This window comes from Cinclus cinclus, chromosome 3, assembly GCF_963662255.1.
Source record: "Cinclus cinclus chromosome 3, bCinCin1.1, whole genome shotgun sequence".
NCBI classification, from domain to species: Eukaryota; Metazoa; Chordata; class Aves; order Passeriformes; family Cinclidae; genus Cinclus; species Cinclus cinclus.
The window spans coordinates 23,326,005-23,351,576 of record NC_085048.1 but is presented as its reverse complement, the minus strand read 5'-3'; the positions used below and the strand labels follow the sequence as shown (position 1 = coordinate 23,351,576).

Genomic DNA, 25,572 nt, shown 5'->3' with positions numbered 1-25,572 from the left:
TGCAGTCACAGCCCGAGATTTTCCTCTGCTGTTAAAATACTCCATAGCTAGAAATAGGTCCTGGTGCAGGCTCACCTCTGCTAGCAGCAGCTGAAGCTGTGTCGGGGAGAGTCAGCCTGTGCCACACGTGATCGTCTTTTGCTGTTTAGTAATAAAAGCTGGAGTTTTTTATATAAGTATTCATGTATTTGTGGTGCGCTAGACGTAGTCTGCTTTCACATCAGCAAGTAACCAACACAAGTGCTCTGGCTGGGGGTAGCTGTATTTGCACACATGGGGAGGATTTTACCTGAAACTTGTGGTGCTTGGAGATAGCTGGGGTCAGCTGGGTGGAGATCCCTTCCCAGCTTTCTGTGGACTTAGGAGCAAATGAAAAGGATCACTGTGCTGAGTTTGCCGAAGAAGGTGAGGTGAATTTGCCCTCGGGGATGCTCTTGACATTGACAACTGATACTGGTCAAGAGCACTAAAAGACAAGCCAGAATCTTGCTCGATTTCACTGATTTTTGTACAAGGCACACATTAGGTACGTAGTGTAGCTCCTGCTGGAAGCTCTTTGTGGTTTTTATTCGTAAGTAGTTAAGTGAATGTGTCACGTGTTCTGACTTAAGTCTCCTGTATTTTAGCATTCAAATGCAACCAGGGAGAGCAGCAGTGAGATAAATATGCAGTGTGGCTTTGTCATGCAAGCTGGCTAAATGGTCTCTGTGCCTCCTGGTGCTTTTTAAAAAACAGTTGCACTTCGTGAGTTAGTGCCTTTTACCCAGCAGCAGCTGATCAGATTGACTATATTCGATAAAAACTCGCTGCATATTTGGTACTTAAACTAAATATCATTAATAATGCTATATTTATGTGCTGTCTGACCAGCCTCTGGGTTTACTTCTTGCAGTATTTTTAGTAAGTTGGTGTTGTTCTTAAATTTCTCAGCATGGATTCTTCTTGTTGCATTCTTTGTCTTTAGTGCAGTCAGAATTGAAATAAAATATTTTGAATTCTCTGGTCTAATTTCTTCTTTCCCTGCTGACTTTCATTTTGTGTTGTTTATAAGAGGAATTGGCTTAGAGAAGATAAGTTAATGGAACAAAAAAACCTAAATTTGAAATAATACTGTGGATCCATCAGGCCTCTGGATATTCCTTTAATTGTACTTTCTTTTGCAACTTGCTAGGAGCAGATTTTTGAAAATATGTTTGAAGATGTAAATTTTTTGGGAATTATGGTGGATCTGACAATATATTAGGATTTCAGGCTGAGCTGGTGCTCAAGTCCGGCAGCCACAGATGGGAGAGCCCAGTGCTGAGCATAATTATAGCTGCCCCTTAGCAAGCAAGTTCCTTGTAAGTGACATTCAGTTGCTAATTGGTTAAATGCTTCTCAAGTACTGAGCTGACCTCATTCTTTTTCCTTCCTCATTTTTGGGGCAGTAAACATTGCAACATCAAAAGCTTCTGTTTCTGCTGAGTTTGGGGGAAAAAAAGACACCCAGACAAAGCACAAGGTTAAAATACTTGTCTTCTGCCTTCTGGTGGTCTCAGCAGCCCTCACTGATGGCAGACAAAGCCAGTCTCCCAGTTAATGCTGTCTGAATCCCACCTGAGAAAAAATTTTGGGAGAGAAACAGCAGTCACCTACAGTGCCAAGTTAAGTGTCATGCTTCTGTGCACTGTTGTCGCCTGTGACCCTCTTGGAGCTAGTACTAAAAGAATATCACCCATGAGCATTCATTCCCAGTACGTAGGGCAAGAACAGTGTGGTGGTGTGGAGCAGTGACTGCATGGGAGGGTGGGCTCAGTGCCATGTCAGGTGTCACCCTGCTGGCCACACAGTAGGTGACTTAGCTCTCTGGGTCTGGGTTCCCACCATAAGTGGGAGCAGCACAGCCAGAGTGCCTGTGCTGTGCAGAGTTGTTCCCTGTGACAACTCATGCCAGGAAGGCTGTTTTGGATTGAGGACGTTCTTTGGAGTGAATGGGCTCTTAGTGATGTGGTTTGGGTTTTTTTTTTTTGTTCAGGACATAGAGGTTTTGTTCTCTGACTTTGAACTAAGAGAGGCAGGGGTTCTCTTCCATTGCTGAAGAGCAGAGCCACAAATACTTCCACCTATTCTTTCTTGGCATGTTGTTTTACTCCTGCTGTCTTAAGATGGATCACAAGCAAAATGTTGGTTCTTCACAGCTACAAAAGTCCCACATAGATTTGGCAGCTCTTCCTTTAGGGCGTGAAGGCATGTATAGATAATTATGCTGTTTACTATAACCTCCCCTGCATAACAACTCATTCATTTTGTTTCCTTAATGTCAATCCTCTTTTGGTACCTTCTGTCATTACCATGTCTTGAATTAGTTGTGTGGGGGTGAGATCTACAAAACTGTTTAGACATAGGAATACCATGGGCACTGTTGGCCTCAGCTCTTGCAGTAATACTTTTGTTTTCCTGTTTTTACAGTGTACCAAATTACATTCTTCCAGGCTTCACCATAAGCTTTTCAAAGCTGTTTTGCTGTATAATAGACTGAAGACACTGATGCTTTCTGCATAATAGAGCACCCTTCTCCATGTGCATCCAATTCACAAAACTGACAGTAATTCTTGTAGTGCAGTTGATAATTTGTTTAGTGATTCTTAAATGTGTTAAAAATGCAGAGATTCTTGCAGTCTGTGCATACTAGCATGGAAAATGCTTTTTCCCTTAAATGGAAAAAACACACAAGGACAAATGAAAGAGATAATCAATGAATTGCATAGAAGTTGGTCTGTTTAAAAACTTTTTTCCAGGTCAGATTGCTCTGCTATGACCTTTCCTAAGGCTGTTTTAATTTGGTACTGCAGCAAAAGTTAAGAGGGCATTGCTTAGGCTGATATCCCTGCAGGTCTCGAGTGCTGATTGGTAGAAATTATTTATATCTGGGTTTCTGAGGGCACTGAAGCCTGTCCCCATCATCCGACAGAACAGCAGTTAGATCTTTGTTTGATGAGGATAATGCAAACAGTGACATGAATTGATTTTTTGATTGACAAATCAAATAAATGCTGCCTTCAATCTTACTATGGAAATAACTTGTTGAGTTGCTGTTGACTGCATATGCATTGGATCTCCTTATATCTATTTAATGAAATTAATCTCCTGAAATTTATTGCCTTGGTTTCTCTGTGTTTTGGGTTTTAGATCACATTATTTTCCAGGGCAAATAAGAGCGCAAGAGCAAACTTGTCTTAAGTATGTGGTTGGTAAATGTTTTCCTGCTGTATTGGAGTACTGGAGAATTATTTTATTTTCTGGGTGAAATAGTTGACTGGCATAAAACAGGAATAAACCTCCTTACCAGGTGTAAGAGATCTTACAAAAAATGCATGCTGCTAAGTGTAGTTGTCACTTCTTTGTGAACAAATGAATCACACTACTTATGCTGAGCTCAGTGCTGTGAGTTGAACTGGCCTTGGCATCCCATTGGAACTGGGTATTTTTCATGCCTTTATTAAAACTTAATTAACTGTAGAGCTTGTGCTTCATTAATGACAGCTTTGTTAACAACCTACAGCATACTGGCCAGGTAGAAATACACAGACGTTTCATGAACTTCTATTTAAAATAATGTTTTCTGTATTTAATTGACCTCTGTGTTAAAACTTCGTATCAAATATTTGCCTGCCAACTGATATGCTTTGGGCAGTGACTAAATGCGCTGAGTTGCCCTAGCATTTACAGGAGATAAAACTTGCTTGTGCAATACAGCAAATGTGGAATAAACCTCTTTTCCTGCATTTCCAAATTATGCCCTGTGCTTTGATCCCTACATAACCCTCCTCGTTTGAGACTCTGGGTCAGTGATTTGAACAAAGTGACTGTTCTTTTGTTATCACTTGGAAGTGCTCCTCTCCCTCTTGACCTTGAGAAAACTGTTTCTCTTCTTGCCAGCTGTCTTTGCAGTGACTGGAGGGTAATTGCTTTCTTCCTATGCGCATGTTCAGGCTCTCTGTTAAAACCTACATAATTTCAAAAAGGATGTAGTCTTGATTTCAGGTAACATTCCAGCTTTTCTGTATGCCAGTGGGGTTCTTTGTTGGTGTCATCTTAAGGGTGTTACCAGGATTAGGCAAAAATTAACAAGTATTAATTTGCGGATTAAACCAAATGCATATCATATGTTTAGCTAGTTAATTCATAAGCAGGCAAGTTTGCCTTTTTTTCTTTTTATCGTCCCTCATTTTTTTGCTGTTAAAAGTTTGCCGGGAAGCATTTCAGGTTAAAGCAGTATTTCTGCAGTGCCCGTGTTGACTCAAGAGCCCTCAGTAAGTGCTAGTTGTGAGAAAATGCCTTCTTTCCCTTAGACACCATGCGGTTAAGGTTTGGAGCAGATCACAACTTCATGGAGGAGCACCTGTGTTAAAACCATGACATCTATATTTAAATAGGGATCTTGAGTCTCTTAGAAATGAATAAAAGAAATCTACTCTTATATTTGACACTACTGTATCATCATCAACATAGTGGTCGGAACCGAGATGTCTAGTCCTTGAGCTGATCCATGTCCTTAGGTTTGGGTTCACTTGAGATAATGAGGATTTGGGAAACTATAGGCCTTTATACCTTAATCCACATAGGCTTCCCTTTAGATAGGCTATTTCTATGCACATAATTGAATCAGAAAGCTTCAGTTAACCTTTTCCTGAAGGAATATTTCCTGCTCTTGGGTTACTTTTAATGTTTTGAATAATGATTTTGAGAATCATCTCCTTGCCGAACAGTAGGGAGAACCTTTGACTTAAATAACAATAATTAAACCTTTAACCAGTTAGGAAGATGGCATTCTTCAATGTTTGTCATTGCCCCACCCTTTAGAAAAAGAAACTTGAGGAACCTTTTTGCATGTTGAAGTTCAAATGCCATCTTATTTTGGGGTATGGCCTGTGTGCTTGGTGGAAACCATCTGTGGCGTCAGTTCATTCACATGGCTGCTCACACACTTTTAAGGAAGGGCTCCTGTGGTAGCTGCAGGCCACTGTTGGGGAAGGCACATGGATCTGTATTTGGCTTTGAAGTACTCAATCAAAGCTGTACTTTCATTTTATGTATGTGCTTCTGTGGGTTGCGGGGCACTAGATGCTTATGGTGAATGTCTGATTGTGGTTTGGTGGTTCATTTCTGTTTTGCAGTACTGATGTCGAGAGGTTGCTCTTAGCTGATCACAGACCCTGTGAACTCAGCTGGTTGTCCTAAATTAGGGTCATGCATTTATCCCTTGCACCATACACACACATTTATCCCTTGATTCACTTGGTGTATAGTGGCCTTTTGGCATGTTGCTAAGGTTTGCATTAATCTTGTGAGCGTGACTTTGTGCATGCATAAAGCCTCATTAATGGGGAAAATACCTGCTGTTGTACAACATGGTACAGAATGTTCTTTTTTGTTAACATATGTGATACAGTGACAGAAAGTAAACTGCCACTCCAGTAGGCCTGGTTACTTACGGAATTTTTTCTCTGCCTCTAACATGCCTAAGCAGAAAAGCCTCTTTCAAAAGATTTGAACAGGTTTTTCATATTTTTTTGAATTCTGAATTGTTTGCCATCAAGAAGACACAGCTTTTAGACCATGGTTGCTTCTGCATCCTCTTGTTTGCACTGGCTGTAAGGAGGGGGGGCTGGGTTTGCCAGGCCCCAGCCACTAGACTCAGCCGTGGGCTGGGAAGTTTTATGTGAGTGTCTCCATCACCATCTGCAAGAGCTTTAGAATTACACAGTGCAAGGACTAGAGAACACAAGTATGAGGGAGCACCACCAATATAGGGTGGCAGTTACTTACGCAGAGATTGAGAGAGATGACTCTGAGCGAGTCAGAAAGGAGTACTGCATTTGTTTGATTGTTAAAAATGAGGAGTAAAATAATAGTAATACCGGTAATCACAGAAAGGCCACTGTTTCAGTGTAGATCATTGCCCTTCTAATGGATGAGTTGTTGCTCCAGCCTCTACTTTCTTATAGGTAAAAACTGTGCATGGCTGTAAGTAATATTTTAGAGATGATGGTGTCAGGCCACTTGTCATGGGAGTTTAAATAGTAAGAGCTCTGTGGCCTAGTTTCATCTGGAATAATTTTCGTCTTAGTAGCTGGTACAGTGGTGTGTTTTGGGTTTAGTATGAGAATAATGTTGATAACACACTGGTGTTTAAATTGTTGCTGAGCAGGGTGTAGTCTAAATCAAGAACTTTCCAGTGTTGCATGCTCTGCCAGTGAGCAAGCGCATGAGAAACTGGGAGGAAGCACAATTAGGACAAAAACTGACCCAAGCTGGCCAGAGGGATATTCCATACTGCAGAATGTCATGCTTGGTGTGTAAACTGAGGGGAGTTGGCTGGGAGGCTCCGATGGTTGTTCAAGGATGGTCTGGGCATTGGTTAATGAGTGGTGAGCAATTGTACTGTGCATCACTTGTCTTTCTTCAGTTTTATTCCTCCTTTTTTCCTCCTATTATGTCCTTTTTCATTATTGTTGTTATTGTTATTGTAATTGTTAATTTTAGTTCGTTTATTAAACTGTTCGTATCTTAACCCACAGGCTTTACCTTTATCTGATTCTCTTCCCTATTCCACCAGGTCTCTAGAGGGGTGAGCAAGCTGCTGTGGGGTGTTATTTACCAGCTGGAGTCAAACTATGACACTCTGTCCTGGTTTTGCAGCCTTCATTAGGTTCCCAAGTAATTTTCCAGAGGCCATACCTGATTCTCCACTTTAACTTAACAGGTTCCCAGAACCTCTAACTTCTTTATTCTTTTTTTAGCCCTTTCAAAACCATCATCATCTGCCTTTGAAGCACACAAAAGCAGGCTGCAAGTCTGGTCATGCCTTGCAGAATAAAAATAATATCCTTTGGTATTTCTTTGTATTGATTTCTTGTTATATCACCACTGCCAAGTGGTTGCATTATGGTGCAGGAAGGAACTGCTAATGTTGTTTTCAAATGTTTCTGATTTTTTTAAAAAATCTGTCTTAATTGGCTGGTACATTCTAAATTCAGTGCTGGACTTGTTTAGATCAGAGACTCAAATCTGAACTGTAGTTGAACACTTGCAGAGCTATGATGAATTTCCAGTTGTGCAGACTGAATACTTCTTGGTTTCACAAAACACGTCAGGCTCAAACAATGCATCAGCTCAGGTATCAGTTGCATATAGCACAGCCCAGTTTTCTAAGCATTTGTGGGATTGACTTTTTGTCTTAAAATACACATTTAGGAAGCTGTTAAAGTACAATTTTGCATCCTGAAGGATGAGAAACAGACAGGTTTCTCTGTGAGAACTCAATAATGTTGCCAGATTTTAACTGTATTTTACCGTGTATGAAAAACAATCATCTTGGTGTGTTTTATTTGCATCCTTTAGTGTTGTGTGGCCTTCAAAGGAGAGATGCATGGCCTTGGAAGGAGATGACCATCTTGAAACCTGCAGTGACTTGAGTGGTCAACTGCACATGTGAAGAAGCCTAGCAGGGATGTTAACATAGTTTTCCACCCTTCTCCTTATTTAATTTTTTTGTTTCTGCACCTTTTTGCACTTTCATATGTTTGTCTGTATCTATTTTTCAGACTTTTCATTTCTAAAAATCTTAGTCACCCAACACCCTGAAGGGTTGTTTTGCAGAAAGGAGGAGTAAGGCTGAGTTTTGCACAGAACCAGTGAAGAAGCTCTAGTCAGCCATTGGTGGTTCTGGCACATCCTCACTTAAAGCATCATTGCTCTTCTAAGATTCTTACCAAATTCCCACCTAAGCTGTCAGTCATTAACATGAGAGTAGAATATTAACAAATGTTTTTTGGTAGTTTTTCATTTTTGTTTTTTTCCCTACCCTTATGCCCCTACCACATACCAGTTCCAGTGTGGGGATATGAACTGGAGCGTTTAACTCCCTGTTTGAGAATAATAGGTCTGTTTAATTGAAGGGTCCTTTTGCTGCTGTTTGGTTTTGAGATGACACATCTATGTGGAGGGCTTGTATTACACGGAGATAAAAACATTGTGGAAAAATAACTAGCAACTACAGGAGTGGTATTTTGATACTTGAAAAATTGCTTAATGAAAGATTTTTTTGCACAAAAACATGTTTTGCTTTTAGCATACAGTAAAAATAGAGATGTGGTGGTGGTAAGATTCCAGAGGGGAAGACTCAGAGAGCTGCTGACAGGAATAAGCAATTTAATTGCCTGAAGGATTATTCTGTATTCTACACAGTCTGTACAAAACATGTATGAGATAGGTACACTCAGAATGTACAGGGTTTACTTGTTGAGCAACTTTTAATATGTTGACATTTTTTTATAATTAATCTGCAGAGTCTTATTATAGAGACTGAAAAGCACGGGTTTTTTTGCCCAGAGTTTAAAGAGTTACTTTACAAGTGTTGATGATGAAACACCACTTGATTCTGTCCTTTTACTCCTGGCAGAATATGAGCACTTATAAAATACAGTGTAAGTTAGGTTTTCACTTTGCTGCTGTCAATATTGTTTTTATGTGTAAATCACTAATTGCATACTGATGTGTTTTTCTCATCTAACAAATTTAATAATAAGCTTTGGGCATCAAATAGAAAATACTCAGTATTATCAGAAAGTCAGACTTCCCATTGAAGCTTAGTCTTGGGCTACTGTGTTCAAGATGTGTCTCAAATCACTAGTAAAGTTGTTGTTTGATGTTTCTTACAGCATAACCTGTCTTTTACTGTATAACATATAAGGCTGAGAAAGGACATTTTTTCCCCTCTATCCTCAAGGCTCTCAGCTGAAGGCTGGCCACGGTGTATGTAGCAAGAGGTTTTGGTCGTATTCACTGTCCATTTAACTTTTTATTTCAGTCTTTTTCTGTGTATTTATTTTCATTAGCACTGTTTCTGTTGGAATACTTAGCTGTGTTTAGAGTGAGTAAAACATTCAAGTTGCCTTTTCTTGAAATGTTTTGTTGTTCTTTATGCATTTGGTCTCTTGATGGTTTTTTCCCCCTTCCCCTACCTGACCTGCCCTGCGGCCATCTTTAGTCCTGTAGTTCTCAAGACAGAAACAGGCCTAAGACTTCTTAAAATCTGCCTCTTTATAGTTTGAACAAATCAGGGTTGGGTTTTTTATTGGTTTTTGCCTTTTACAGTGCAATAATCTGTCTGTTCATGCTGCTACAATTATATTTAAGAAATCTTCAAAGTTAGCTTTGTGTGATTTATCCTGTATGACCTTTTGTTATTTTGTGCTTTCTTTTTTTCTGCAAATTTCGTGCTTTTGGCTAGAACCATTCTTATATGTAAAATTATGATTGTGCAATGCATTATAATTTGGCCTCCTCTTAACTGCATTTTAGAGTTCTGCATTAGACATTTCCATCTTCCATTTTGTCTGTCTGTTTCATTTGCCTTTCTTTTTGCTGTGGTTCCTTGCTGGGTGCAGTGTGATGGCTTTGCTCATCTTCAACCATGTAAGACCTCTTTGTCACCCTCATATCTGTGTCGTGCTACTGCTTCTGCAGTAAATCAGCAGTGGGATGGACCTGGCTGAAAGCTGGTCTTCTTGCTTGGTTGGTTTCTTTGGGGCTACCTCAGTTTTTCCAGGTTCCTTCCACCCAAGCAGAGTGGAAGGTAGGAAAGGAATAAAAGCAGCCTTGCAGCAGTGTCAAATGTGTTACTGTCTTTTCCCTGTTCCTGCACTCACCCTGGGTATGGCTGTATAGATGGTTATGGTTATAGAGGGGACCAGGCTGAATGGAGAAGCTAGAACAAGGATCTGGTGATGTGACAGCCCTGAGCCTGAGGGTTGCTGATGGGCATGAGCTGGCAACACAACTGGATGGATGGAAATGCTTGTCTTTGGAAACGAGTAAGGCTTTGCACACACAGTGAGGCAGAGGAGGCATGTCTGGTGCCCCCTTTTCCAGGGGACTGCTGCCCTGCAGAGAATGGGATAGCTGCAGGGCTGGGAAGGAAACCTGTTGCCTGCTCTTTGGGTGGATATTGCTTTTAAAGTCCCTGTAAAGCAGATATATTATGTCAGGTTACAGTGCTGACCCTGCTGTTGATTCAGTGCTTGTGAAAGTATGAAGCAAATGTAGCAAAACCTGCATCTTGGTGCTGGAGCTGGGGTTTCAGTTTAGCTGTGTTCTTCCTTGGAGCAGGTTTAAATGGCAGCAGGGTTTTCACTGCACCAAGAATTTGATACCTTTTATTGAAAGAAAAGAGTGGCTGAAATTTGGAGGAAAGATACTTATTTTCCTGGAATTCACTGCGTGACTTCTGCAGGTAAATTATGAGTTTGCAGAAAACATCTTGGAAGTTGCCAGATATGTGGAGTTTTTTTTCTCCAGTAGTCTATTTAAAGTTCATAGAAAGAGTAAATGATAAGATCACATGCAGCTGTACCATTACAGAATTTCCTTATAATTGGTTGGCTGATCTTTCTACCTTAAAACAAATAATAAAATATAAGAAACCTCAGTACTTGCCTCCTGAAGCAGGGTCTTTTGATGAAGTAACATTTTGGAAAGTGCTGCCAAAATCTAATAAAGGAAATGTGCAGTTACCAATGCTTTCTTTTCTGACTGCTCCAGGAGTCAGTCCTCTTTCATGGGCCTTTGTTGCAGCAATGATTTGGTATCCCAAAAGTTGCTGATTTTCAGCAGAAGTTGTTTTGACATGGGTCTGGTGCAGGCAAGGAAGTTCAGCTCCTCAGGACTCAGCAGGCTTTACAGCTCTGAGCTTACGTAACAGAAATGCCATCAGCTGGCTGCATGGTTTTGGCAGCATTAACAATTTACAGATGCATGAAGTGTTGTCCAAGAAGGGAAAGGTGTGGGGGAGTGATCTGACAAATGCATCTGCAAGAAATCTCCTGTCTCTTTGTTTTCTGTCCCTAAGCTGGGACATGTCATCTTCACTACCAATATTCCTTGTGCATCCTGGGCAGGAATAAGGTTAAAAATGATAGTGTTAGCACCTTTATCCTTTAGAGAGGCAGTTAGATCTTAAAGGTAGTTGATTTTATGAATAATGAGCCTATTTATTTTTTTACTGTTTTGAAGACAGAGGGTTTAACATGGCACCTAGTGGTTAGGATTCTGTCCTGAGCAGCACAATGCCATGGCATAATACTTGTACATAAAGTAATTTTTTTTTTTTAATTCTCAGAATATTGGGAAATTGAGAAATGTTTTTGTACCTTCTTCTGTTTAAAGCCAGCTGTCATTTATATTTGCCTGACTTCTGTTAGTACTGTTTACTTTTGGATGATGGTACAGTCTGGCATGATGTTTAGCATCTTAAAATGAAGGTGCTAAGTATGCAACCACACAGGGTCTCACAGGTGTACAGCCAGAACATAGAAAAGTTTTAAGATTGACTTCTCATAGCATGGCTGACTGTAAAAAGAAATGGCAGCAAGGCAAGCGCTGGGGTGCATCTATAGTGCCAGTATGCATCCTTTCATCTTTTAGGCAAGAGTACAGAAATTCACTTGTATTGAGGAATGTAATTACTTCAGTATATTGTATGTAATTTGGTGTGCTGAGGCTCACCAGAGAATTTCACCTCTCCCACAGCACTCCAGGTACGACCCCACAAGCATTGGAAATAGAGTAAGCACACAAATAAATACTTAACATACTGTAACTTGCCTAACGGTGACTTGTGTGCTTTTTCAGTGTGATCTGCTTTCCAAAACACAGGTGTCCTCTGAAAGGTGTCAGTTACCCACCTGAACACAGGGGTTGTAGTTTCACATCTTAGCAGGGCATCTTAATTCAGGTTTTATGTGCACTCTTACCCCTGTACAAGTCAGATTTGCATGGTGTAGCATTACCTTTGTGACTGTCATGCTCAGCTTGCACAGTCTTCTAATTCCTCCACTTCTTATTGGATTGTTGTGTCTAGTCAGCATGTGAACCTGAGATAGCTTCTTCATAGCTAAACCTTGTTTACAGGATAACTGTACACAGCCATTTTTTGCTTTGTACAGTGTTTCACATGTGCAGGAGAATTTTTAAGTACTTTTATAGATTACACGGTAGACTTTCATATGTCAAGCTACTAAATGCAAAGGAGATAACTAAGAATTATATATCTCCATATATCTTTGAGTTTTATTACTGAGATGTCCCTTGGGTTCAGAGCTCAGTGCAGGATTTTGGCAGGAGGAGTGGGCAGGTGGATGACAGATATTCTTAGTGTTTAGATTTGGTGCTGCAGGTGTGGGTGTTGGAGGAAATGAGGGATGTGGAGGGACAGTCCCAGTTGTCACTTTTTTTTCTTCTTTTTAAATTTTATTATGAAATTATGAGGCATGAGCATTTGAAGAAAATGTAAGTTGAAGCTTACTGTACTCTAGAGTACACAGTGCTCTTGGATGTTATGGTCACAGAAGGCTGGGCTTCTCCATCCTTTGTCCTAGTGGCTGGAGTCTCATTGGTTCTGTTGTTAGAAAATGCAATATTTTGACCAAGAAGACACACTAAAATAGGCTTTGGGGACTGTAACTTTATTTTTCTCCTGGTGAAATACAAAGTTGGTTTGAGCGAAGTGCACAGAGATAACAGGAATCCCATTATTAAAGGAGACAAAAATTTTTAATACTTTCTTGCAGGTGGCTTTTGATTCAAAGAAACGAGACCAGAAATGAAAGGTAAAATCCTTATGGCCCTCTGGACTTAGATTTTTTCCCTTTATCTTCTCAATTCTCTTTAGCTTCCCAGGCTTCCTGAAGCTAATCTTCCGTTGTGAGCTGCAGCTGACAGTGTTATCACAGAGTAAGTTGAGGTGAAATGGACCCACAAGGATCATCAAGTCCAACTCCTGGACCATGTACAGCACCATCCCCAAGAGTCCCATCGTGTTCCCAAGAGCACTGTCCAAACACTTCTTGAATTCTGTCAGGCTAGGGCTGTGACCACTGCCCTGGAGAGCCTGTTCCAGTGTCCAACCATCCTCTGTGTGAAGAACCTTTTTCTAATATTCAACCTACGCCTTCCTTGGCACAACTTCAGGCCATTCCCTCAGGTCCTGTCACTGTCACCACAGAGAAGAGATCAGGGTCTGCCCCTCCCCTTCCCCTCACCAGAAGCTGGAACTGCAGTGAGGTCTCCCCTCAGTCTCCTCCAGGCTCAGACCAAGTGACCTCAGCTGCTCCTCATGCAGCTTCTCTCAAGGCCCTTCCCCGTCTTTGTTGCCCTCCTTTAGACACTCTCCAATAGTTAAAATGTCTTTCCTTCAGTGTGGCACCCAAAATTGTCCCCCAGCACTCGAGGTGAGACTGCCCCAGCTCAGAGCAGAGCAGGGCAATCCTTCCCTTGCCTGGCTGGTGATGCTGTGCCTGATGCCCCCAAGACAGGGTTGGCCTTCCTGACTGCCAGCACACTGCTCATTTGTATTCAACTTGTCATTGACCAGGAGCTCCAAGTTCCCTTGTTTTCCCAATTGCAATACCAGCACGGCTTTTGTAAAGAGATGGAGTTTCAGATTCAAAGAGTAGCTGTTAATAAACACCGCCCACAGTGCTTTGGGAGGGGGGATTTGCAGCAAAGCTGTCTAGCCAACGCTGTGCTTTGGCTTTCCTTAGAAAAAGTCAACTTGTTGTTCTTGTGCCATGTACATATTCTCCCTGTTTCCATCTAACCTAGTTTGCTACAGATACTCTATTCTGTTTCAATGAAAAAAAAAAAAAGCAGTTCTTAAACCCTAGGCGGCAGTGTCATTGCTGTATATTACAATTACATCAATTGAAATAAACCTGTGTGCTTTGCTTTTTCTTCCTCCACATTTTATTTCTATGAATACTCCTTCATGCTTGACTGTATTGCTCTCACAGCAGTGCGTTGTAAGCTGGCTGATGAGTTTTCCAGTATCACAGTGCTGGTGTATGGGCACAATGTTCAGGCACGGGATATACCCCCTTGAACACTTTATTCTAGGAAGATGCTCTTGTGAAAACCATAGTGCTGTGTGAAGCCAGATCTGCTGCTGCTAAGGGGAGCTTTGCAGCATAAAATGCCCTTGTTTGTAGATGGATGCTGGATGCATCCTTCTGGCATGTAGAGGCAGTCATGAACCGTTTTCCTCTGATTCTTAGTACTTACACAGGTATGTTTGTGTGCTTGCTTCCAACTTGCTCTTCCTGCTTGGACATCACCCTTGGTATTTTCCCTCTGTCTGAAGTCATCCATGCCATAGCAAGAGCTGTTGAGTGCAAGGGGATGAATGTTGTGTTAGTGTTCTAATCCTAGGACAGTCAGATCCCAATTTGAGCTATTTTAGATCTGCTGAAGGTGTAAATAAAATTGCAAGGACCTGTTATTTCTCTTAATTTGTCTATCTGAAGATCATTAGATTCTGGTTTCATGAGATACTGTCTACTGAGTGCAATTAGTCATTCTGTTTTGCAGTATTCTTTTTTGTATTTATTTCTGTTCTGTAAGATACTTTATTAAGTTTATGTAGTAAGGTAACTATTACTGAAGGATTTGAGGGAATGGAATGACAGAAGTAATGCTATGAAATTACGCCTGTCCAAAGTCTTCCTTTACCCCATGCATTTTCAAATGGTTTGAAATCCCACTGAGGTTAAACTGTTTGAAACTAGCTTCTCTCCTTTGTCCCACACTTGTTATGCTTCCCTGAATTTTATACAGATGATTTATTTCTAAACTTCCTTATGCTGGTGCTGCTGGTGAGTGTGGGTCCTGATGTGTCAGCAGCAGGCTGGAGGGTTTGCTGCTGATGCAAGGGGGGCAAAAATCTGAATCACATTGCTAAAGACAGAGATGCAAAATAAAGTTTAAAAATAGCTTCTTGTATTTTAACAAAACTAAAGTGCAAAATCCGCAGCACTCGTGCTTCACCTGGTTTCCCATAAAATAAATATATCTATGCTTTCAGATCAATATAATCAGATCAATATGAAGTCCTTTTTATTGCTAGCATTAAGCGTGGCTGGGACCTAAGAGGGTATTCAGAAAGGAAAGAAAAGGGTAATCTGGAGTTGGCAGGAAGTTGAAAGGCAAAGGGAAATGCATTCAAGGGGCAGTTAAGGCTTGGGGAATAGAAAGGACAAACTGGGCAGCTTTGCCAAATGGACAGAAAACAGTTGACAGCTTTGATTATCAGTGCTGTCTTCCAGTTCTCAAGCCAAACGTTTTCAGTTCCAGTGCATCTACAAAAGCAAACAGCAGTGTGATCATTGGGTTTTTGGAGGAGAGATAGTTTGTACTTTCGGATGAGGGAGAAGAGGAGTCACCTCTGCAGTGGCAGGGACTGGGAAACATTACTTTTAAGAGAAAACACAACTCAAGATTTCCAAAAACAAAAGCTAGTGCCTAAATTTAGGATTCAAAGTCCTAATTTAAGAACAGAGAAAGTGGCTGTTTTCCAGAAAGGTTGAGCAGCCAGGCCTGACAGCACATCTCTGTCAGAAGCCAGAACAATTATTTAGATTCCTATTTTTGGGATTTTATTGGAACTCAAGTTCAGGCACTTAGCTGCAAAAATTGGAATCTGTTTCATAGAGTTCTTGAGCAGCAGGATGGGAGCTGGAGAATCTTCCTGAAAGGGAGCAGGCTCCCAGTGCTTTGAGCTTAAAATGTTTTTTTTTTTGTTGATTGTTTGATTTGGTTAAAAAGGGTGTTATGGGACAGAAAGCAAACCTTTATATTTTTGTGTGTTATCTTTACACCTGGAAAGTTACTCCAAGAAGAAACTCAAGAAGCACCATCAAAATGTGTGAAGAATTCTTAAAGTACTTCATAGCATAAAGCCTCTAGAATGCATTTTCTGGGGAAAGTGTAGGAAAGAATTTCCTTTGAAGGGCAGAAGCTGGTTGAAGTCCTTCATTCTGTAGTAGCCATTTCCTCAGAGTAGTTATGTGCATTAGAAGAGCAGGCTGTCAATGCTGGTAGCCTGTATGAAACATTTCCTATAAATAATTTTCTTACACGTCTTCTGCAAGAAAAGCGTGTTTCTGTGTAGGCTTTGAACTGTATTTTTGATTGTCACACCAAGAAGCACAGAGGCTATCCATGCTTGGACTGAGCAGTAGGGCAGAGTTTCACATCTTCTGCCCAAATATTTGGGTGGCTGCTGGAGCATAGTGTTTGTCTCAGCTCATAGTGCCAGAAATAAACGCAGGATGCCAAATGATCTGTGGATGTCCAAAAAAACCTGACAAAATCCAGAGGACAATTGAAAATGTATTTTAATGACATTGCTCTGTCTTGTTGGGGCAAGGTTCAAGTTTACCCTTTGTTATATTTGTGTTGCAGGATTAAAGTCCACTAATTTTGTTTGTTTAAAGCATCAGATAGGGTTGGTTTTTTTTTTCTGATTGGCTATTTGGACTTGAAGGAGTGGAATGTCTTCCCGGTTGCGGAAGCTGATTGCTTCCAGTCTTTGATCCAGTTTGCCCTGGTCAAGTGCTTTACTGCACTGGTAAAATTTGGTGGCAGAGAGGATGATTCCTTTCTCCATTGTAGAAAAGCAGGTTAGGAAAAAATAACTGGTGTCTGTAAAGGTACATGTTTTGAAAAGCATTGTCTGGCCTAATTGGGTCTTTCTGTTCCAGCTGTAGGTATTGAATAAGGCTGTGGATGCTGTCAGCCATTTTCTACAAGGCCTTTGACACGGTCCCCCACATCCTTATCTCTGAATTGGAGACACATGGATTTGTTGGGTGGATTGTTCACTGGAAAAGTGATTGGTTGGATGACCACATCCAGAGGGTAGTGGTCAGTGACTTGGAGTCCTGATGGACAAAGTGGTGTCCCTCAGGGGTCCATAATAGGACCAGTACTGTTTAATGTCTCTGTCAGTGACATGGACAGTGGGATCCAAAGCACCCTCAGCAAGTTTGCCACCGAGCTGAGTGGTGTGGTTGACATGCATGGGGTGCCATCCAAAGGGACCTGGACAGGCTCAAGAAGTGAGCCTTGGGAACCACATGAGGTTCAACACGTGAGGCCAAGTGTAAGGTCCTATACCTGGGCTGGGAAAGTCCACAACCATCAGTATGGTTTTGGGGGGGATGAAGGGATTGAGAGCAGTAGCAGCTGAGAAGGACTTGGGGGTGCTGGTAGAGGACAGCTGGCAATATGTACCTGCAACCCAGAAAACAAATTCTGTCCTGGGCTGCATCCAAAGCAGCATGGCCAGCAGGATGAGGGGAATTCTGCCCCTCTGCTCTGGTGAGGCCCCACCTGGAGTGCTGCATCCAGCTCTGGGTCCTCAGCACAGGAAAGACACAGACACATTAGAGTGGATCCAGAGGAGGTCAGAGAGCTGGAGCACCTCTCCCTGTGGAGACAGGCTTGCGAGAGTTGGGGCTGCTCAGCCTGGAAAAGAGAAAGCTCCAGGGAGATCTTATTGTAGCCTTCCAGTACCTAAAAGAGGCCTACAGGGAAAATGGGTACAAACTTTTTAATAGGGACTGTAGTGTTAGGGCAAGGGAGAGTGGTATTGAGCTAAAAGAAGGCAGATTTAGACTAGATTAAAGGAAGAAGTTTTTTCAGTGTAGGCTTTGAAATGCTGCAATAGGTTGGTCACAGAGGTGATGGATGCCCCATGCAGGAAAACTTTCAAGGCTGGATGATGCTCTGAGCATCTTGAGTGGAAGATGGTGGAGTAGTTCCCTACATAAGCTTCAAAGGTCTCTGTCTCTTCCAAACCAAGCAATTCCATGAATCTGTGAATGACATGCCTTGCTATGGGATGACATCCAGGTAAAGGAGCATTGCTACTGATCCGCTCATGGATGCGGTCAGCTGCAGAGTTTTCTTACTTCCAGTGTTAGGAAATATGCCGATCACAGTATTTCACATGGCCACTGGTTTAATTTTTCTGGGAGTCGATGTTTCTCTGAATTGGGAAACTATTCTAATTTAAAAAGAGCCCTTGTAGTTGCTGCTGTTGAAGCAGTGTTTAATGTTGTGTGGCTGTTGGCAGGAGACTTGATGCCTTTTCACATGACCCCCTCTGGAACAAAAGCAGATTGTTTCCTTCTGTTTTTCTGTTACACAAATGAGTTCCTTTTGAAACAATTTCTTTTCCTGCAAATTCTGGAAATCGACACCAGGAGTAGTTTTTCCTTTGCTGTGTTTTTTACAATCTGCTGTCTGATAATGCTGGCACAAAAAGTTGCTTTGGGGTACCAGCCCAAAAAAAGCTGAGACCTCTGCAGAGAGCCTCTTCCTCTTGGGAAATGGGTTTTTCTTCCAATTTTATGGAGGGCTTCAGTGTGGATTTTCAGTTCTCGCTATCTTTACTACAGCTAGACAGAGTTTGTTTCTGATTTCTTAGTTGTTTCATTTACGTATATGCATTTTTAGTGTCCAGTAAATGTGGCAAGTCAGTTCTGTATTGAGCTTTTTTGGTATATTTTAGTATAACAAACCTTTGATTTTGTACCAGCCTCTGTCATCTGAAGCCTTTGCCTGTGAGAAGCAAAGTTGAAGTCAGGTGCAGATTATTGCTGATGCAGTGCTGCATAACTAGACCAATTAGTATGGGATCAAACGAGCAGCAAATTGATTAAGTGGGGATCTCATCAAAATGAATTCACAAGGGGTTTCATGGCGATAATTAATAGCTGACAAACTAAAAAAAAAGATGGGGTGACAAAAAAGGGTGCTTTCTCTAAATATCTTTTTTCTCCTTGTAATTATATACTAATTTCTTGCAGCCTTCCCAATGTTCGTGCTTCTAGTGACACAAGTTATATTTCCTTATTCCTAGGACACCAGTGTGCCAGTGCTGTGGCTGTTAACACAAGTGCTCACAGTACCATAGTTGGTGAGGTGACATAATCCCAAAAATGCACTTTCTTCTGAAGTGTTTACTTACTTGGGCTGGGCTTCTTAAGTCAGAAAGTAAAGTTTAAACTTAAAGTTTAGACTTAAAGTTTTAAGTCGGAAAATAAAACCAGTATGAATTAGGGCTGCAAAATACTTTCGACACTTGTGGTAATTTTGTGCCTGGTGACCACATTCCAATGATGTTCTGTGGCTTTCTGTAGTCCCAAGCAGTATGGCATAGAAGGGAAAGTCTCTTCTGTGTGTCCCTGAGAGTCCTGCAGGGAATGGTGGGTGGTGTTGCAGGCAGAAGTCCTCAGGGAGCCTATCAGCCTCCTGCCTGGGGCCCTGCAGTGGAAGGGATGTGGGCTTACAGAGAAGACCACAGAATGGAAATGCATGATTTGTAAGCCCCTTGTATTTGCTTGGTCCCATGGGAAGTCAAAGTCCCTGCAGGTCTTCCAACAGTGGCTCCCAGTCCCACTTGGGTCTGGGGAGAAAGCACAGTTTGGATCCTGCTTGGCTTTTCTTGCTGGACCTGGATGAAATTCAGGTTTCAGTTCCCAGCTGATTAGAACCAGAGGATATATGATTAATTTAATAAGTTGCATAAATCAGAAATCTACTAGAGATGGGATTTTCACAGGTGGAAGAGAGATATTTCTTTAGGTAGAACTAAAAAAAAAGAAACTTTTTTTTCTTAGCAACTACATATAAGCTTGTGTAATTTTTGATTGTGCTATGGTTATACTGACAGCTTGTGTTGCTTACGTTATTTTCTCATAGCTAAAAATTGTTAATATTAGTACTTTAGGAAAGGAGAAACACTACAAAGAGAAAACCATTCTATTAGAAATGGATAAAATTTTATTAGTGAAAGTACAGTACAGTTCTGGATAGAAAAGAGGAAATTGGAAGGGTTGAGGTTTTTTATTTTTTCTTAATCAAGAAGAAAATTACTTCCTCTTCTCTTGAGAACAGCTTTGTGCACAGTTGTCCCTGTTCACAGACAGTGTTGCTGCTTCAATCCTGCTTTAACCACAGTGAGGTACCACAACGTGGCTGCCTCCATGTACAGACCAGGTGCTTCCAATCATTAGTGGCCACGTCAGGAGCTGACAGATGGCATTTGAATCACTGTACTGATGTTGGCTGAATTTTATCTGGTAGTGTCTTACCAGTAAGCAGTTTCTGGAACTGGAGATGCTCATGCCATGAGATGCTGTGTTTTTTCCCTGGACTCTGCAGCCCTCTCTGTCACTCCGTGACTGTTGATCTCTTGGTTTTATGTGCTGTAATCAGTCACCTATCTGCAGATGATGGCAAAACAAGTTCTTGCTTTTTTCTTCCTTCCCTCCTCCTCCCTAGCTAGCCTTGCTAGTTATTTGAGACTCTTTGTTAAAATAGCTTCATAGTCTTTATCTGAAAATTTCAATGTTGCTGGCTTTCTCAAAGTCCAGTCCTCCCCCTCACTGAGGGATCTTTCAAGATTCCAGCTTTTGTTTGCGTGTACGAAATAAAGAATTAGAAAGAACTTCAGTTTAATCTGAACTCATTATTTTAAGCTTTGGTGCATCTATAACTATGATTAAGTACTTCAATGGGAAATGTAGCTCATACACCAATATCTCTCTGAAACTAGAATAAGCTTTATGTACTTAATATATGCTGAGAAAGTCCATTATGTTTGCTGGAATTTTTGCATACTAGTATTTTCTTTGTTAATCCTAACAGGATGTGTTCAGATCTTTGAACTATTTTCCTGAGCAGAAGAACTAACTTTCTCTTTTTCCTTCCTTTTCAGTAGGTTGTAGAATGGAACTTCTGGATAAAACAATCAATAGTTACTTTGACGTTTGGCTTGGACCTAGAGGTAAGATTTCTCAAAAATTGACACATAAATAAAACTGATCTTACCAGAACATAAGAAACGTTTTTCCTTTAACTTGACATTGACAGTTGACTGCTTTCTTTAGGATCTGCAAAGCATCAAAATGTCTGACAATTTAATAAATAAGAGTCTATTCAGTGCTCCTGGATCTTTTGACCTGAAGAGGTCATTCTTCTTATGATCAGTTAAGCTTATGTTTGTCTCAGTGGGAGCTGCTTTTTTTTAAAAAAAAATAGTAATAGCTTTAATTCTAAAAAAGCCACTTCAATTTGCATTTAATTAAATAAAATATACTCTTGCCTTAATAATTATAGCGTTTCTCTGGAATTTTTCACTAAAAATATCAGTAGTTTTTGGAAAGTACTGCATTTTCGAAACCATTCTTTTTTGAAGAAGCAATAGGTTATGCCCAGGGAAAAACTCTGCAGGTGGAGAATTGCAGTCCTGGTCAGTGTGAGGAAGGCAGAGGCTGTGGAACCAGGACAAACAGTGGCCTCATGCTGAGGGCTTGGGTAGGATGGTCCAGTTCCACCTGGTTCTGACCAGGTGGATTAAATGGCTGCATCCTGCGCAGAGTGTGCAGAGCACTGCTGCTCAGTGGCATGTGCTTTCTTCTTCTGACTGCTGCAATAATGCCTTTCTCTCTGTCCCACTCAAGATCCAGTGATGGTGCCCCTTCTTCACAGAGGAAAGTCCACAGGAGGTGGAACAAGCCTCTGATTCTTTTAAGTGTATTTTCTGTTTGCTTTTATTAGTATCTCAGTGCCCTTGTTGCTTCTCTCTTCATACTAAGTCTGTTTAAATTAGCCTGGATGTTCTGATGTAAAATATTGCATGTGCTGGCATACAGACTCTATTTAATTTATGAGAAAAATCATGAACCATAAAGGTGGCAAATCCAAACAATTCCCTGCCTTGCCTACCTACTTTCCAACCTACAGTTTTAAGGCTTCATTTCTTATATTCAGGATCCATGTATGATTCCTTTAAAATTAAGTCAAGACTGTGAATGACAGCAATACTTGAATTGTTCATTATAGTTTAGTTAACTTGGTCAGTACTTTGGACTGACTTTAGTGAGAGGAGTGAGATACTCTGCTGTTGCCATGGACAACACAGTTGTGGTTCAAAAGGATTGCACTAGTGTTCCAAGTAATCCCCTAAAATTCTCTGATTCCAGGTGGTTTATGTGCTTTTCCTGAGAAGTCGTTGTATTGCCAACCTGGACTGGTTATTCAGGCGGGACTGGATGCTCTGTGTTCAATTGCTTATACAAAGACTCCACAATTTAATTCTTTCTAATAGCACATGCATTAGTCTAACTGTGTTAGTATTGACTGGAAGATAATTATCAGGATCATCCACCTATAACTACAGAAGTATCAACTTCACTCCTAGGTGTGACTTTGCTGACTCTAGGAAATAATATGTGTACCATCAGGAAAGGTTGGTTTGAGAAGATAAAGGGGAGAGATTTGTTGAAACTTTTCTTTATAATTTTATCTGTGGTATTCAAGTGGGTGACAGTTGTGAATGGTAATGAGTATTTAAAAATAATAGTGGTAATAACTTAAGAATATTTTAGCCTTTGGAAAAGAATTATTTCTGCTTTCTTAAATATGTAGATAAAATGTTTGTTATTAACAATGTGGGCCTTAATAAACTGGTTTGCTGCACTTCCTTCGTCTTTCTTTGATATTCCAGCCCTGGAACCGTTTTGGGTACAGCTATTTTCAGATGTGTTGAATTCTTCTCCTTACAAAATCTAAATGTTTTGTATATTTTTGTTTCTTTGTTTCAGACCCCAGGGTAAAAGGATGGCTTCTTCTGGAGAACTATACACCTACCTTTATCTTCTCAGTCTTGTACTTACTAATCGTATGGCTAGGACCAAAGTACATGAGGAATAAGCAGCCATTCTCATGCAGGGGTATTCTAGTGATCTACAACCTCGGACTTACACTGCTTTCTCTGTATATGTTTTATGAGGTAAGAGAAAAAGGGTTGGTCAGGCTTATTTTGCGTGTCTGTTTTAATTACATTGGCTCGTGTTGAAATAATCTGAGTAAAGTGCTTCTGAATTCAGGAAGCACCTGCAGAAATGGTGCAACCATTTTCAATGTCACTTCTCTGGGGAGAAAACCCTAATTGTACTGTTACCTCTAAGGTGTGAAGCAAACCTTGCCTTAACCTTGCTGACCTTGGTTAGCAATGTTTCAAATGCACTTTGCTCAGTCAGTGCAAGTGAAGTCCTGATCTTTCACCATGAACTTGGCTACTCCTTCAGGAGCTTCTCCTTGCTCAGTGTGATAGTGGACGATACAAAGTACTTTTTAGCTAAACTGTGGCTTTATCTCCAGGGCAAAACATTTTATTCACTGGTGTTAAATCATGCACACACTCCTTCCATCTATTTCTGTAAGCTTGCAATAGGTTCTTTTGCATCCTCTTGGTTTTGCTGAGGAAAAAAAACCATTGCTGAAACAATGCCATTGTGATTCATCTGTTTCTTTGAGCTTAGAACCTAAACATACAGATATATTTCAGACTGAATTGAACTTTTCTGTGGACTTATTTCCTTTCATAAAAAACCCAAAGATTTAGGCAGTATAAAGTTTTCCACTTCTCAGAGAGCTCTTTAGCTGCTTTTACTGAGAACTGTATGGTTTTGTTCAAGTGCAAATGAAGATCTGTGGTAGTGTAAATAATGATGTGGTCAGAAAATTACTCTTTTGCTTTAATGTACAGAATATTCTGGCACGCTTTTAACCAAAGTACTTCTTCTTTCTGTAAGGAGATATTTAATTTTCAACATCCTCTTTTCAATTCTTTCACTAGAGTGTTTTCAAATGCAACCTAGGGCTAAAACTACTTTTTTTTATGAGCATAGAAGTGTATATAAGCTGCAGTTCTCCTTTAAGGTTGTAGTTTATTCTATAGTGTTTTACAAGGTGAATGTTTAGAGATGAAGTGATTTAAATTCAGTGTTATTTCTCTTATGTAGTGAGTTGTCTACTCAAAAATCACTGGGTTGGGTTATTAAGAAATTTGATACTTAATTGTTCAGTTGGGAGCAGTTTTGGATTCAGTAAGTACTTGGAATTACTTGTGTTCTTGATGTGCTTACATTTCTAGCCTCCTTATCCAGGGTGTATTCCAGAAAAAATGTGTGTTGATCAGTTTAATTTGCCTAAACATAGTGTTGATGTTGACTTCATTGTCCATCTGAATTATTTTATGCAGGTATTTATCTGCAGTTATACAGTGATATATTGTTTTAACCTCTACTTATGTTATTGAGAGTTTACAAGTGCAGACTTTTCTTCAGTTGTACCAAGTGTGGCTAAAACTCTCAGGATAGCCAATCTTTCTTCTTTGAATACTTGGAATAATACTCATAGTTTCTGAATTACTGTAATGTTCTGCTGTGTTACAAAACCTGCTGGTAAATTTAAACAAGAGAAAATACCTGAACTGTTGATCCTATAAAAGCTTTTTTTTTGCTAACAATAAACTGGTTACCAAGGGAGGAGTGTTCATTATATGCTGTAGAAGTCCTCCTACTTGTAACCAGATAAATAGCTTTTGTATTGTGGAGCAATGACACAACTAAAATAGAATGACTGTTAAGACCCCTCCTTCCTATACAATTAAATGCTTTCCGTGAAAGTGAATATTGCTCTTAGTGTAATCCTATCCATATTTTACTGTTCATTAGTACTGTAAATATACCTTCTTCTTGTAAATGAGCACACACAAAGCTAGAGCATTATGAAGATCATTAAACACATGATAGTGGCAGTGAAATGTGGTTGGCAGCACTTAGAAGCTGGATGTGAGGGCAAGTGGTGCTCTGCAACAAGAGACTGATCCCGTAGAAATGCTGCAAAGCAGAGAGCCATGCTGGCATAACACCACACTGCTTGATGTTTGCAGGGAGAGAGCCAAAGGGCATAGGGAAAAAACAGGTCCTTGCACCTCCAGGTATGTTCTTTATCTGAAGTACCTGCACAATTACCCCTGTTGGTGCACAGCATGTGATACCCTTGGTTGTATCTCATCAGTCTTGAAATTTTCCTTTGAAGGACTAGCCATGTATCAGTAGCAATTTATAGTACACTTACTTTTAAGACAGAATGATGAGGAACAGCATTCAGAAAACTTGTGTAACTCCCTGTTCTCCTTGTTAACATTTTGAGTTTCAGTGGGATTGAAATTTTTCAGTCGTACTGTGAGGAAAATCATAAAATGTCACCATTTATGAACTTGTTTAGTAGCGTGTCTGAAATGAAGTTGCTTTAATAGCTTGTTTACCGTACACCTGAAACTCTACTTTGAAGTTTTTCCTGAGTTATAGCTATGGTGATTCAGGTCATGATTCATAGCGTCACAGCTCAGTTTGCATATTATGTGACCAAAACAAGATGTTGAAGTGAGGCATCCTCCCAACTGGGATGAAAAGGATGACCTACTTGGTTTTCTGACCTTTGTGTCTGAATGACTGTAAGCAGTACCATGGGGGAATTCGTCATCTTAGGATTTATGTAACTCTAGGTATTGTGTACTTTGGTCTAAAATCACTAGAAATCTTAGACCTCTTATGTAGAATTCATAATAGTTTCTCTCTGTTCTTGGTATACCTTTTTTATTTGGATATTTAATGATCTGGGTGGGTTTTAGTACTCTCAGAGAAGTGAACTGCTCTTTCCCAGACAGTGTAACAGGCAAGGCAGATCTAGGGGAGCTGGAGAGGTTTCTCCAGGTTAATTTGTCACATATTTCAGGAGGACAGGATGTTCTTTAGGGACAAACGTGTTTTTCTATAAAAATATACAGTGCGTGGACTTTATGGAGAAATAACGTTCTTACATCTCAGGCAGGGG

At 40.5% G+C, this 25,572-nt stretch overlaps 1 protein-coding gene across 3 annotated transcripts in view; it reads left to right on the top strand.

Moving 5' to 3' along the window:
* ELOVL5 (ELOVL fatty acid elongase 5) overlaps positions 1 to 25,572 on the top strand; it is a 39,210-nt gene that overhangs the window by 1,919 nt on the left and 11,719 nt on the right. Inside the window, exons 2-4 of one of the 3 annotated variants that reach the window (XM_062489742.1) lie at positions 12,612 to 12,650; positions 20,603 to 20,671; positions 22,491 to 22,678. In XM_062489742.1, coding sequence (XP_062345726.1) covers positions 12,644 to 12,650; positions 20,603 to 20,671; positions 22,491 to 22,678 — 264 coding nt within the window. In that variant the 5' untranslated portion in view covers positions 12,612 to 12,643. The remainder of the gene's footprint in view (positions 1 to 12,611; positions 12,651 to 20,602; positions 20,672 to 22,490; positions 22,679 to 25,572) is intronic. The other 2 variants (XM_062489743.1, XM_062489744.1) reach the window with 2 other exon arrangements.